The 14,019-nt window shown below is 38.9% G+C and overlaps 1 protein-coding gene across 4 annotated transcripts in view; it reads right to left on the bottom strand.

The window, feature by feature from the left end:
* The window catches only part of ALS2 (alsin Rho guanine nucleotide exchange factor ALS2), a 37,076-nt gene that overhangs the window by 8,272 nt on the left and 14,785 nt on the right, over positions 1–14,019 (bottom strand). For all 4 annotated transcript variants that reach the window (XM_041473596.1, XM_041473599.1, XM_041473597.1 and 1 more), the window contains 15 exons: positions 13,325–13,496; positions 12,752–12,932; positions 10,957–11,022; positions 8,264–8,426; positions 7,340–7,471; positions 6,977–7,105; positions 6,594–6,664; positions 6,172–6,238; positions 5,691–5,893; positions 5,482–5,547; positions 3,972–4,070; positions 3,374–3,538; positions 1,155–1,266; positions 774–851; positions 529–662 (listed from right to left, as the gene is read on the bottom strand). In XM_041473596.1, the coding sequence (XP_041329530.1) occupies positions 529–662; positions 774–851; positions 1,155–1,266; positions 3,374–3,538; positions 3,972–4,070; positions 5,482–5,547; positions 5,691–5,893; positions 6,172–6,238; positions 6,594–6,664; positions 6,977–7,105; positions 7,340–7,471; positions 8,264–8,426; positions 10,957–11,022; positions 12,752–12,932; positions 13,325–13,496 (1,838 nt within the window). The remainder of the gene's footprint in view (positions 1–528; positions 663–773; positions 852–1,154; positions 1,267–3,373; positions 3,539–3,971; positions 4,071–5,481; positions 5,548–5,690; positions 5,894–6,171; positions 6,239–6,593; positions 6,665–6,976; positions 7,106–7,339; positions 7,472–8,263; positions 8,427–10,956; positions 11,023–12,751; positions 12,933–13,324; positions 13,497–14,019) is intronic.

The following is a 14,019-nucleotide window of genomic DNA, read 5'->3' as shown; positions in this document are numbered from 1 at the left end:
TTACACACTGTTTGGAAGAGGTGGAGGATCTAGTCAATTCTGTCCAAATATACTCCCACTGGTATTATTAAGTGACACAATTCATTAAGTTGCTTACAAAGTAACTGGCAGAAGGCACAGAGGTCTGTGATTAACTTAACCACTCCAATGGAACTTAAGTCTTTCTCAGGAGCTCAGAAGTCAGCAGCAGCTGTGAACACAGGTTCTATCAGTCAGCTCCAACATAAACAAAAAAAAAAAAAATTGAGACTGCTACAGCACAGTAGCAGCACATCAGCTGTCCTGTGATTTCATGCCACTATTTGCATATTCAAGTAGTAATTAAAGCAGGAATAACTATAACAGTATGTTTATCTTATTTTATTTCTTGAGCAGCAAGAAAGAGGAAAAATGTTTTCAAATCCTCTCTGTTTCTTTGGAAGAAGTATTTTTGACCAGTCTTTGAAAGAAGACAATCACTCTGCTCCTAAACAATACTGAACCATATTTATTATTTAAAATAGTAATTATTTATTATTCAACACTCACAGTGCTTTAGGCTTGTCCTTCTCATTCTCATACAAACTAGGTTTGAAGTAGGTTCCTGTGATTTTTATTCCAGATCCCCACTCTCCACTGAAGAGACCTTCAATGTAATCTCCATTTGGCAAGGTTAGTGTTCCCTTCAGAAAAGATTTTTAAAAACTTTAAGTAAAATCCATTGGGAATCAAATGACAACCTTTTTATTGTCTTGGATGGTGAACAGCTTATGAGTGACAACTGTAATACTGACCTTTCCACTCAGAGTCCAGTTATCTGAAAATTCCCCCTCATAGACTGTATCATCCTCAGAAAGCAGAATTCCAGTCCCCTACAAAAAAGGAACACAAAGAACACAAAGCAGTAATTATAACAGAAGAGCAGACCACAGATCTAAAGATGCACTTAAGAAAACCTGTTATTAATTCTAATAGCAAATAGTAATTTTTAAGCTCTTTCTGAAGTAGTCCTAGGTAAAACAGAGCAGGGATAATAAAGGCAATTCCAAAAGCATGGACGATTGAAGATTAGAAGAAGAGAATGTTTCCACAGCCTAACACACATTCATGTGCCTCAGAAAGCTGCCACACTTAGAGGAGAAGTCCCTAAGCCCAGGGTCTGGTGTTCAACTCACCATCATTTTGTTGGTGCTGAAGGCTCCTTCGTAATACAGTCCAAACTGAGTAACCACAACACCATTGCCTTGGCAAAGATCATCTTGCCACATTCCCATATACTTTTCTCCTCTGAAGAAAAATGAAGTGGGAAAAACAGAGCCTAAATAGTACATCTCTAGTCTTTCTTTGGCTTTACAGCCACATTGACCAGTACAGAAATCATCAGAAGAGTCACATAACAATTGCTTTGAGCCTGTCAGTTTGGGTTCACCAGCTCCATAGAAATACAAACTCTTTTTGATGCAAATAAATTAGAGTGAACTTTCTTTCCCAATTCACATTTCAAACTGGCCATATCCAAGCAAGCTGATGAGCTGAAACAGTGCTGCAGCCCTGTTAAGCCCACTGCACACCCCAAGGAACCTGTTTTGCCTAAGTTTTTACTTCTTTTACCTAAAGTCTCATGACTCAAACTGAAGAGTATAAAAAAATCAAAAGAAACCAAACTGTTCTTCTTGGGGAATAGGGAGACCTAATAAGTCATACATGACGTTTTTGAAATTTTAAGGGTACAAATATTGTGAAGAAACACATCATATTGCACAAAGTTTTGGTACAACAGCCTAACAAAGGTCATGATATCAAAAAATGTATTAGACAACTAAAGATTGCTTACAAATAAACATCAGACTCTTTCAGACTATTTAAAATACCTTTTTTTCTTTATATAAGTGTACAGATGTCAGGCTAGAGTTATTTGAAACTTAGTGCAAGTCCCAAATATTTCCAAACAACCTATTTTTCCAGTTCTGAAAGAGAATGTGACATTTTCCCCATGCAATTAACAAAAAAACTTCTCAAGGTCTTTTTTTTTCTGCTTTTAGCGGGAAACTAGTGATTGATTTGATACAATTCTGCTTGTTGCCAAGTGTTTTCCTTGAAATGTACCCAGGAAAAATGATATGTATAGTAAAGAGAGTAAGCCAAGCCATTAAACTAAGCTCAGGGGTCTCTCCCAGCTGACTGGCCCCATAAGGTGGCAGGAAGCTTGTCTGATGATTCATCCTGCCAACTACAGAAGCCTCTGCTGGGTGAATCCCCTTGGAGAGTGATTCTGCATGCTCAGTTACTGGGATGGAAACTCAAAGTCCCACTTGTTCAAACAACGATTTTGCAAAAATGACAGCAGGCAATAGTGTCTGAAGCTATTTCTTTTTTGTCTGGGCTGCAGAATAAGTGCAGAAAACAAATCCTGAGGACACAAAGATACACAGATTACCTCCCAGAGACCAGAAGCAAAACTACATCAGGGCAGTCACTCATGTCTGTGTAGTGCTGGAGTGAAAAGCAAACGCCATACTCCTCCTCCACCATGAACTAACACTGCATTTACAAATTCTGGAGGTGAGAGGATTTGCAAGAAGAGCTGGTATCTACTTGTCCTAGGAAAATAAATGACTAAAGAAAGTATGCAGTCACATCTTGGCACTACAGTGTAAGTACAATCACCCCTAAGCAAGACTAGGTGCAAGACCGACATGAGGAAACACCTAGAGATGTTACAGCAGCTGTTTCAGAAAAGCATCCCCCTTTTACACTCCAGACTTTTGCCTGCTTTTGAAGAGGGCATTCAGTTAAACCAACAACAGTTCCTTAAGCATTCACCAAAAGCTCTTTCCAAAAAAACAATTAAATTGGTGACTGAAAGACAGATGATATTGATGCGTGCTCAGGGTTCATTTACTGCACATACTGAGTGGAAGTCTGTCTCTAAGACCATCGTTTCAGTAATCTGCCCTGAGAGGACAAGCCAATGGAAAACCTGAGCATGAGTTGAAATTCGTGAGCACCATTATCTGCCACTGAACAACCCAGGCTCATAGGCCTGAGATGAATGAATACTCCTCACATGAATTCTTAATACTTTCAGCACATGCACAACACAACGCCTCAATAAGACACTATACTAGTGTCTTATTGAGCTAGTTTTCAGGCAGGAGTATGACAAGCAAGACAGAAAAAACCAGTGCAATCCCTCCACCATTCACTCTAGAAGCAGCACCAAAAAACAGTTCCTAGACCCATTTCCTTATACCATCAATCCAGAAAGCCCAGCAATAAAGAAGAAGAAAAAAAAATACACGCACTACTACTGGTACTCACAAATCAAATCCTTTCCTATTTTTTTTGCAATTGCATGTCATGCCTGAGTTTTAAGGATTTGTGGAAGCATTACCTTGTGATATCATCAAAAACTCCATAACCACTCTTCTTGTCCATTATCCACTGTCCAATGAACATACTGGGAGAAGAAGAGGTCAGCTTCCCACTGCGCAGCAGCCCGTGCCCGTGCCGCATGTTATCCTGAAAACACCCTTCATACACCTCACCGGTAGCATAGCTGGAATAGCAACAACAACAAAGGAGCAGGTAAGAGTCCTGTCATCTGCTCCTCTGATAGGGGGGCTGGTTTGGGAGTTTTTGACTTGGTTTTGCTGGGTGCTTCCCCCAGACAGATCAACCCTTCTCTTTTTCATTCTTTTATTGTTTTAAAGCCACTCTCTGCCCAACAAGCAAGGCCATTGGAGGTAATATTTATCTCTCAGAATAAAGAATCCTCTTTATTGTAAAGAATCCACCTTATTGTAAGGTGGCAGCAGCATTAGAGTAGACATTAATAACCGACCACTGTACAAGCTGCATTATGAGCAAAGCAGAAAATAAGCCACACTAACTACAACCACAAGTCTGCAATGTAAGAAAGCTACACACAGAGCATCAGCCCTGCTCTCCTGCAGCCATGCAGTGACAGCAAGACAAGTGCCACAAGTTACCTGTACACCCCATGCCCACACATTTTGCCTTCCTTCCAGTATCCCACGTAATGATCCTCTTTATTCAGTGCTTTGTTAGGCACTCTGTATTCACCATACCTGCCAGGGCAGAGACGGAACACAAGCAGCTGTAACACCAACACATTTCATTAACAGAGCAGATCCACATCACAGAGCCACTCTAAAATCAGAATGCTCTCTCTCATTTTTGTGCATCTAACTACAGCGCTCACAGATGATAGTTTTTATAAAAGAAAGCAAGAATTCCAGCATCACTAGATGGTCAATTTAGTCCCTACTGCTCTCTCCTGATTGATTGTGACATGTTGTAAATACTGCTCTCACAGACACACTGCAGCGTTTTTCTCAGGCCATGAGTCTTTTCAAATCATAAGACTGCTTCTACCTTTATTATCTTCTTCAGCTCTTGACAATCCAAGTACACTCTGTTCCAGGGAAAGATGAGGGCATGTATTGCTATAGAAAAGATTTTTTCAAAAGATGCTAGCTTCCAATTATACTCAGTGACAAGGAATTGTTTAAAATTTCCGTATGCTTGAAAATAATGAGATACACAACTGTATTTATTGATTTTAATCTCCTGAGATCAAAATTCAGTTCTGAAGGTTCTTCTCAGAGCATGTCCACTCAACATGACACTGCTGTTAACTGCTGAGAATAAAAGATGCATGCTGAAATACAAGTATACACGTTTGATAGTTTCAGTAATTACAGCTAAATACTAATCCGTTTCTTTCTGTCTGGGACTTGTTTGCAGTATTTCCATCTCCAACAACCCTAAAATCTCCAGGATTAGTTACTCAGTTACAAACAACCCAAGCTATAATCTTGTTTTATAGTTTGTCATTTTACCAATAGCCAAGAGGAATTTTTAAAAGCTGTCTGCAGTCAGACCCCATTTCAATTTCCCCTCCAACACAGTATTATGAAAATACATCTTGAAGCCAACAGGACTTCTCACATATTTTTATCCTGCCCAATACAGACAAGTCTGCTCACAAGATGCATATAAAAATGCCTTTGGAAATAAGTTAACCTCTCAGCCTCAACAGTGCTCTAAGCAGATTCTTAGCAATAAAGTCCACAGATTAATTCAAAGCTGTGTAATACATTAAGTTATTTTGAAGTAGTTTTATTATTTATTATTATTTAGTATACTTATTATCTCAGATAATAAATGTCCAGACCTCCCATTCAGCCTACTTTCCGTCTCCTCTGTTCTAGTTATCTTCATCATCGAGATCACATACTCTCATTAGTTTTCACCCAAACCATGAAGTCTCAATTCAAGATTTTGTCTCTGCTAAATTACTAAACCTTTGCTCTTCCAGAAATAAAGCAAAGAAAACACCACAGAAGATGCATCACTATGTTGTAAGACAGGTCAGTAAGATTCACTGCAAAACCTTTAATTAAAAAGGTTTTGTTGTTTTCTCCCACAACAAAAAGTATTTCTTGCCTGGCTCCACAAGCAGTTAGAATATCTTACCCATCCTCCAACCCAGTCCGGAAAGTCCCCGAGTACATGCGTCCATCTGCCCATTTTAGGATCCCTCTGGAAAAAAATACAAACCCATGCAAACATGTAAGATAGTTAGCTCACTTTGCACTTTACAAATACCTTCTGTGAGTGAGCCTACTTATTGCTACAGCAACCACTTCATTTTGGTTTCAACAGCTCTGTTCCAATGCTTTTACCTTCCATGGGGTTTTCCTGAAAGCCACCTCCCATCATAAACAGCATCCTTGAATCGAGGGTCCTTGTAGAAGGTGTATTTGGCACTGCGAGAGATAGGAGGTTCCTGTCTTGGCACATTCCCACCAGCTCCATACAGAATCATGTCAGAAGTCCCTCTAAGGGCCTGATCCACTGCTTGGCTTATTGCCCTCAGCCACTTGGTCTGAAACAGAAAGTGGTTCATGACAGAAATCAGCCAACACCTGTCTTTGCACCTACTCTCACCTTTACAGTAAGCACAATCATGCCACTGGCACTGCTCAGTGCACTGTAACACTGCTACACCCAGGCACCATGTACAGCCAGCCTGCACACTCAGATGCAGAAAGATTTCATTATTGGGGAATACTCAAGCAATCCTTCTCCCAGTTTGATTTCACAGTAGGGGAAAAAGCTTCATTTGTATCACTAAAGCCATGTCAAATTTGTAGAAATGCCCACCTTCTCTTGTGGTGTTGAAGAAACAAGAACAAATTGCTCTTCAGGTGTTGTAATCTTCAACCCATTCCTACACAGGGGAAAAGTATTTTAATCTGTGAAATTCCATCCTGAAACCCCAAGGTTTCTTAGAGCATTGATATTGTGTTTTCTCTTCCCTACCCCAGCCAGCATTCCCTTCAAGACAGCAATAAAAAGAAGCAGCAGCAAAGACAACTTGCTTCCCTCTCGACCACCTTATTCTTTCTGATGTTTACACAACTTTTATTTAAGACATAGAAATGCATTTTCTGAAACAAGAAAAAAGGGTAAATATGGCTACAATCACTGCATTCCACTCCAAGTTCACAGTAATTGGTTACAAAATGCTCATCTTCTCTCCCAGAAGATCAGACTATTTCAGCACCACAAGCAAGAATACTCACACATTACCAGCTTCTTCTGAAAGAGCTTCTACCCACAGTGTGGACAAGGGAAAGATATGGTGTGTTGAGAACTGTAGGAAAGAAGAAGGGAAACATCACCAGTTACTGATCCATTAACCCGGCCCCATTTTTTTCCAAATGGTTTATTTTTTCCCCTTTGTTTGAGAACTAGGAAAAACTGAGCATTAGGGACTCTTTCCACCACTTTGCTTCAAGAAACAGCCAACAGAAACTATACCAGCCACACGGCAATGCAATCAAATGTTAAAAAGACACATAATTTCAGATTTATTTTTACACTGGAAAAACTTCACTATATGAGAAATATGTAATGTTGTTTGAAGCAGAGGAAAGGTTTTGTTGCTGGCTGCAAGCTGGCTCACCTGAGCATGTACCAGAGCATCGTTGAAGAGGATGAACCAGTTCACAGAGAACCTGCCTGCGTGCTGCAGGGACAAGGCCCGATTGCTGCTCTCGCAGATCAAACGCCGCTCCGGCTTCCGCAAGGAGTCCTGCAGGTGGGGTCAAAAGCAAAATGACACAATGCCACTCCTCACTCTGTGTGACTTAAGGCAGGTGCTTTAGTCTTTCACAGTAAAGGTCCAACCCTTCCAAAGTAAAGAGTACTACAGCAACACCAGCTGGAAAACACAGCAAGTGCAACTGGGACAGCAGCATCAGTAATAGACACAGGCACTAAGAGCAAGAGATTCAAGATGCTAATGGACTGGCAATTGTCACCATACCGTCATTTTCCCAGGAAAGGTCTTCCAGAAGCCAAGGGTGTATTCTGCTTCTTTCATTTTTCTGCTAAGATGGACAGCAAGGTTCTCGTAACATGAACTAGAATCCTGCAGCTTCTGGTATTCTGGAGATGCCTGTAGGGCACAAGGTAAGACACAGCTGAGGGTGCTGCTGAAGCCCTGTACCGACACCACCAAGCAAACTGCAATACAACTGCTTATTTTATTAAATCAGCACTAAGGACATGACAGTTGGTCTGGGTAATAAACAGAGCAGATAGAGTTATTTTCTCAGTCACATGTCCTGTTAGTGTCCTGATAGGTTTTAAAAATCACAAGAAGGTCCCTGAATGTTACAAGGAGAATGATTAATACACAATTACATGATCTACTTTCCTGCAGCTTAACAAGCTGTCCCAGAAGTAGTGCTTATAATTGCAGGAACAATACTCTAAATTACTAATTGCAATATTGGGCTAAACGTACAAGCAGTTACTGTGCCTGTTTAGTCATCTTTTATTTCAAAACACAGTAATTATACACATCTAAATGGGTGGTAAAAGTCTACCTAATGTATATGTAGTGTTTTTTGTAGAGTATGACAGCCAAGGGTAGCTGCAATGATGCCAGATGAAACTGAAAAGCAACAGGCAAACATCACAACAATGTATCTGCAATTAAGCACTCAGGCACACAAACAAGCTCTGGCAGAATAACAAGTTTCTACCTGTCACGTGATTTGTGCAGGTGGTGTAAGATTATGCAAATAAATCTACAAGATCTTCCCTGCAGCAAATACAAGTTTGAAGTAGCTCCTCTGAGGAATAAACTGGTTTTAATTACCTTGTATTTGCTTCACACAGTTACTTCCAAGCTATAAGTTTCATGTGTTTATTTATTGCACTATAGATAGAAAAACCATCCTACCACTTCAAAACACGTGGCAAGCTTTAGCAAAGTTCTGGCATAATTATGAAGTCGTCCAAACGGCATGAAAAACAGAGCATTCAAAACTTCTACTAGCTGAAGGTTTTCCTCATTCCTCTCAGACAGTTTCTGTAACAGCTCTTGGTTTTTACTCAAGAAGTCTCTAAATGATGGGACCATTGGGAAACAGAGGGACGAGAGAAGAAAAAAGACATTAAGACATCAGTGATGTTTTATGCAAATGAGCCCAGATTGCCCCTTTTTGAATGATCATAAACCAATAAAAATTTTAAGGGCAAATGCATGCTGCTTATTCATCGATTCACAATTTAGTTTGAGGAAGTACAACAGTAAAGATATGTAGCTAAAACTGCAACACAAGACTTGTTTTTAACTTCATATGCTCAGTCATCAAACGGGCTGAAGGAAGTTGACTATATTGGTCACTTGGAGTGTAACCAATTGCCTTTTTCCTCTTTACCACTTGATTAGTAAAGAACAAACAGGGGGAAAGACATCCCCATTGTTTTTAGAGTAGTAATTTTCTAACGCTTTTGATTCATGCAAGAAGACCTGAAAGAATCTTAACTTTGCTCCAGTGCACTTCCCTAAATATACTGAAATAAATTCTTCTGGCAACTGAGCAGTTCTCCCTCTAACTACAAAAATTACATCCTACCTCAAAGAAAGGCAGGAAATCTGTTCAATCCTCAGTCTGATTTCCAAGAGGGAGAACTAATCTAATTCAGAGAAGAAGAGGGAAATGATTCTGAAGACAGTACGCTAGCACACAAAGGCAGGAAATCTGTTCAATCCTCAAGATTTCCAAGAGGGAGAACTAATCTAGTTCAGAGAAGAAGAGGGAAATGATTCTGAAGACAGTACGCTAGCACACAAAGGCAGGATTTCCTCATTAAAAGGAAAGCACACCTATTTTTCCCTCTCCTTTGCTGTAGGTGTGTGCTCACCGGTGCTGGCACATAGGACAGGTGAACTGAAACACATCCAGCTGGGAAACATTTAAACCACAAGTTGTAAGAATCAGGTGAGGCTGAGAAAGCAGGCCCCAGGGACAGCAAAACAGATCAGAGTTCACAGCAGACTCCCTAAGAATGCTACACAATTAGTGAGATGCCATCTCACACAAAATACTGTTCCTTGTCCAGGTCTGCTAGTGATATTTAAGAACTCTGTTACTGAACCAGCCTTAGGAATAAAGTCTTCTTTAGAGAGAAGACTGTTTTTCCTAATTTCAAATTTATGCCTCTGGACAGCTTGCTATTTTTAATTTTGAGATCCTCACATGGAGGTTTCTCTGTTGAAAAATGTCAAACCACAACAGACAACACTCACTACAGCTTGTCTACTCTTTTAGAGGACATGCTCAAAAACCTGCCAACTATGGAGACTTCCATAAAGTACTTTTTTTGAAGTCAGGACTACATCTGATGCATTCATGCTGCAGAACATCCATAAAAGATGGGAGGACACCTTTAACCATTTACTTAAGACAGTACCCCTCAGGGAAGGAGTGGGGGGAAATTCATCACTAGCAGCAAAGATATTCTTAACTTTCCTTTGCAAGAAGCAGGACAAAACTTGCATGACATCTCTTTCCTGAAGTGTTATTTGCCTAATGAGACCCTGGCTGCAGTAGAAGCTGTGACACCCAGCAGTGACAACTGATGTGATGAATTCAGCACTGGGTGACTTCAGTACAAATTATAAACAAGCTTATACTGGAACTAAGATTTCCTCTAAGTCACCCTAAAAATCCTGACCAATGAAAAAAGATTCTCACTGTCTCTCAGCAGGGTGATCCTGTATTTAGACTTTGGCACTGATCCTCAGAGGGCAGAATATTCTTCGTCCTAGGTACCTGTGTTTCCAAGAACTTCCAGCACCATAATTTACAGTGCATTCAAAGCGCTCCATAAATGTTAACTGAACTACGCCCAGTTACAGAATTTGTGAAGGAAAGGCAGCAATTCCACAGACAAATTAAAAATTACCCTCAGTACAAAAACTTCCTCAAAGCACTAGTGTGAGAGACCCACCCTGATTACTTTATTTCCTGGACAAAAACTCTACAGAAATGAGAAAAAAGCTTCAGGATCTAGAAACCTCAACTGTACTGTCTCAGGCCTTAAAATACAATTCCTTCCTCACATTTACAGCATCTATGCATGAAATAGAGCAAAGAAACCTTGAGAGGAAGAGAAGATGCACATGCAGAAATAGTATTTTTGCATCATTTTAAAGCACTTCCATAAACTTAAAGAATTCAAATGAAATTAATTCACCCAATCTAATGGAGCTCATTTTCTCTGGTATTTTCTTGACAGCAACATTTGAAAGAATAAACACTAACACCAAATAATGATGAACATTTAACCTCATTTATCTGAAGTTTTAAGAAATCATGATCTGAACACTGTTTTTGAAGGAATTTCCAATAACAAGCTTTTTTTCCTCCTTTCTCCACCTTCAAGATGAACTAACTGAACGCAGCAACATTTTGACCTAAATTTTTATCATAACTTTCTCTTTATTTGAAGGAAAAGGAATTAGTGTACTCAAGTATGCTGAGAGCAAGTCTCTGCATGGTCATTACTACACACATACATTGTCCATTCTTTACAGTTCTTTGCTAATTGATAAAAATGTCCAAAAAATTGTAAAGGTTTGCTTACATTGCTGGCTTTGCAAGGAGCGTAAATCCTCCCATTACGAGAAAGTTTGTTACTGAAGTACAATACCTAATATAAGGAAGAAAAAGATCTTCAATTACAAAATTAAAACATCCTGGAGAGCAGCAACTGTTGAAATGTCCAAGAGTTTATGACGATGTCTGCAATATCTTTTACTACACAAGTTATACAGTACTTGGGCAACACTCAGTGTTACTGAACACTTGGCACTCACCTTCCGCACGGAGCACTGAACATGCATTACTACACATCACTGCTGCCATTAACACAATGCACAGGGCTTACTTTAATTTTGTTTTTGCTTCTCTCAGATTTGGGTGTGTACAGAATAAACCACCTGTTTCAACCATTTAGTACTACTAGCTTCTAATTATAGTCAAGGTGGAAATTTCAAGAGGGGAATTTTCTCTTTTCCTGCTCTTTAACATTTTATGACTTCTCCCCATAACTATTAAGAAACCAAACCAAAACAAAACCACCTTTCTCCAAGGGAAGGGGTCTCTGCTTAGCCCATTTAACAGATTATACTTGTGTTGCCTGACTGATCCTTGAAAGATACTCATGGTGTAACGCCAAGTCTCTGATGCCATACACATAAAAACATGTAAGCCATAGGGAGCAGGGAAGGGCAGAAGGCAAGCAGTAGTGAGAATAGAGATTAGGTATTTCAGTCTTTGAGGAACAACAATTAAAACCTTCTATTCTGAGTAATGAGAACCAATTTTGAAAATTCAGGTTACAAGAAAAATTCAAGCTGAATACTAAGTAAGAAAATGAGAATGTTCATAATTCTAAATATGTGCTATCTATATGATAAACGAAGATGGAAGCTTCTTTTAGGGTGATACAGCATAAATTCATCACTGACTTCGCAAAAATATTCTTGGTTGTGCCTGTGTTCAAAAAAAGTGCAACTAGTTGTCCATTCAAACTGCTACCGCACAATGAAGTTGACAACCACTGCATAACAACTGAAGTTGATAATCTCAAAATTTTGTTTTCTTAGATATTTTCAGATATCTGGTAACCAAGATACATTCAGATACAACACTTTTAAACTTTCTGTTAAGCCATTATTTTTCACAAAAAACTGTAAGTATTAAGTATGATGACACTTCTGTCAGATTTAAATAAAATTGTCCAGAAACTAGAAGTTACTGATGGGAAAGACAGAAAACAGGCTGACTGCATAGATCTTCTCTCCCAAATGCACGAAGCCAATAAAAACAATAACTAGGAAAATCCAGACTTAATTCTCAGTATTAAAGCAGCTCCAGCTTTAATCTTTAGTTAATGTAATCTTTCAACTAGGAAAATCCAGACTTAATTCTCAGTATTAAAGCAGCTCCAGCTTTTGGGTAGCAGGTGTAATCTTTAGTTAATGACTATTGAAAAAGCATTTTGTAGCCTCAATAAACCCCCAAAGGTATCTTTCATTAGCAGCCTAGCAATGGTAAATCTTATCACATTATACTACAAGATCCTTAATAAAAAATGAATATATAGGCTTATAGGCAGCAACCAAAAAAGAGTCTGTAACCAGAGTTTTACACAAAGGAAGGTGATGCTGTTCATGGGCTCCACTGGTGAAGACTTGGAAATACATCTCACTACAAAGTGAATCCATTTGTGTAAAACTCTCCACACATTTCTAAATCACAGCAATGCAACAGTTACATAACTTTCCTTATAACCTACTTTCCCTTAACTCAGGGCTTGTTGCAGTCAGTAGATTAAGCCTGCAGAGACTCAAGATGAGAGGGAATTGGATACTTGCTCAGTGTAACTATCCAAAAAGAGACTGGAATGCTTCAGGATGGCCAAGCTTCTGGCTTCTTTTACTCCATGAAGAAAGCTACTTAAAGAAGCTCCATGTTGACCAATGAGATAGCACAGCTTGCTGAACCTGCTTGCCATTTCCTGCAACAACTGGATTGTATTTGCATTGCCCAAATTATCTGTAACAGACCAGAAAGCAATTTAGTTTACCTTACCAAAAAGCAGCACCCATTAACAGAGAGAATCTCAACATGGTGCTGTTTAGATGTTTTATCAGCACTTTCACCTCATGGCTACATTATCCAGAATCAGAAATTCAACAGTTTTAGACTAAATACAGCTCAAATAATGAAGGTATTTCAGGTGAAATCATCAGGAAAGTGCAAATATTAACAGAATGAACACTGTCAAAATGCAACTGTCTTTCACCTCTTCATCCAAACAGGGGAGAAAGCAAGAGCTTAGTTTTATCTTGAAAAATGTATTATTAGGTTTAAATTTTGCAAAACAGAAATTTGTTGTGGAACGTAGGGGAAACAATATCAAGGAAAAAATTAAAATAAGGTCTTACCTAAACCTAAAAGAGGTCTAAGAACCTGAGATTTGATCTCACTTAGTTTGAAATAAAACCTTCTCTCAGTAGCAGCCAACTCATGCAAACTGGCAATATATCCCATCACGTTTTTGTCAACTAAGGCCAGACAGTTGTCACCACCTGCTATCACATTGCTTATGTACCCTATCTGAAAGATGAAAAACAGAAAAGAAAAAACAGCAGCTTTAATGTTTTTCTTTTTACACTCCAATTTAAAAATAGAGTAATGCAAATAAAGCATATTTTGAAGAGCTAAGTGGTAGTAATTGATAGTAAGCATTAATTACCTTCAGTGACAAACAACCCATTCAATACTGTCTTAATACAAGAACGACAAAAGTTGAAGATACATTTAGAGCCACTGCTGTTCATTTTCCTGACTCTGACAGAGCCGAAAGACAATAAATAAATCACCTTTTAAGGTGGCTCATACAACCATTCCATGTTTAAGAGACAGTGACCTGAAATTCAGTCACTTTACCATCATTATATCATACATTTCTCCTATTAAATACAAAGAATATACTTTATTAGAACTTTGACTGTGCTCTGGACAGGTCCTTTCTGGACCTGGAATATGTCAATTTATTGATAAGAGTCCAGTTTACTGATACTGCAATATTCCTAACAGTAGTACTTGCTTTCCACAGTAGTTCAAAGCAAAATTCTTA

The sequence above is a fragment of the Pyrgilauda ruficollis genome, unplaced genomic scaffold (genome assembly GCF_017590135.1).
Source record: "Pyrgilauda ruficollis isolate IOZ18807 unplaced genomic scaffold, ASM1759013v1 scaffold3, whole genome shotgun sequence".
Taxonomy (NCBI): domain Eukaryota; kingdom Metazoa; phylum Chordata; class Aves; order Passeriformes; family Passeridae; genus Pyrgilauda; species Pyrgilauda ruficollis.
The sequence above is the reverse complement of the archived record's forward strand: the minus strand, read 5'-3'. Positions and strand labels throughout refer to the sequence as shown.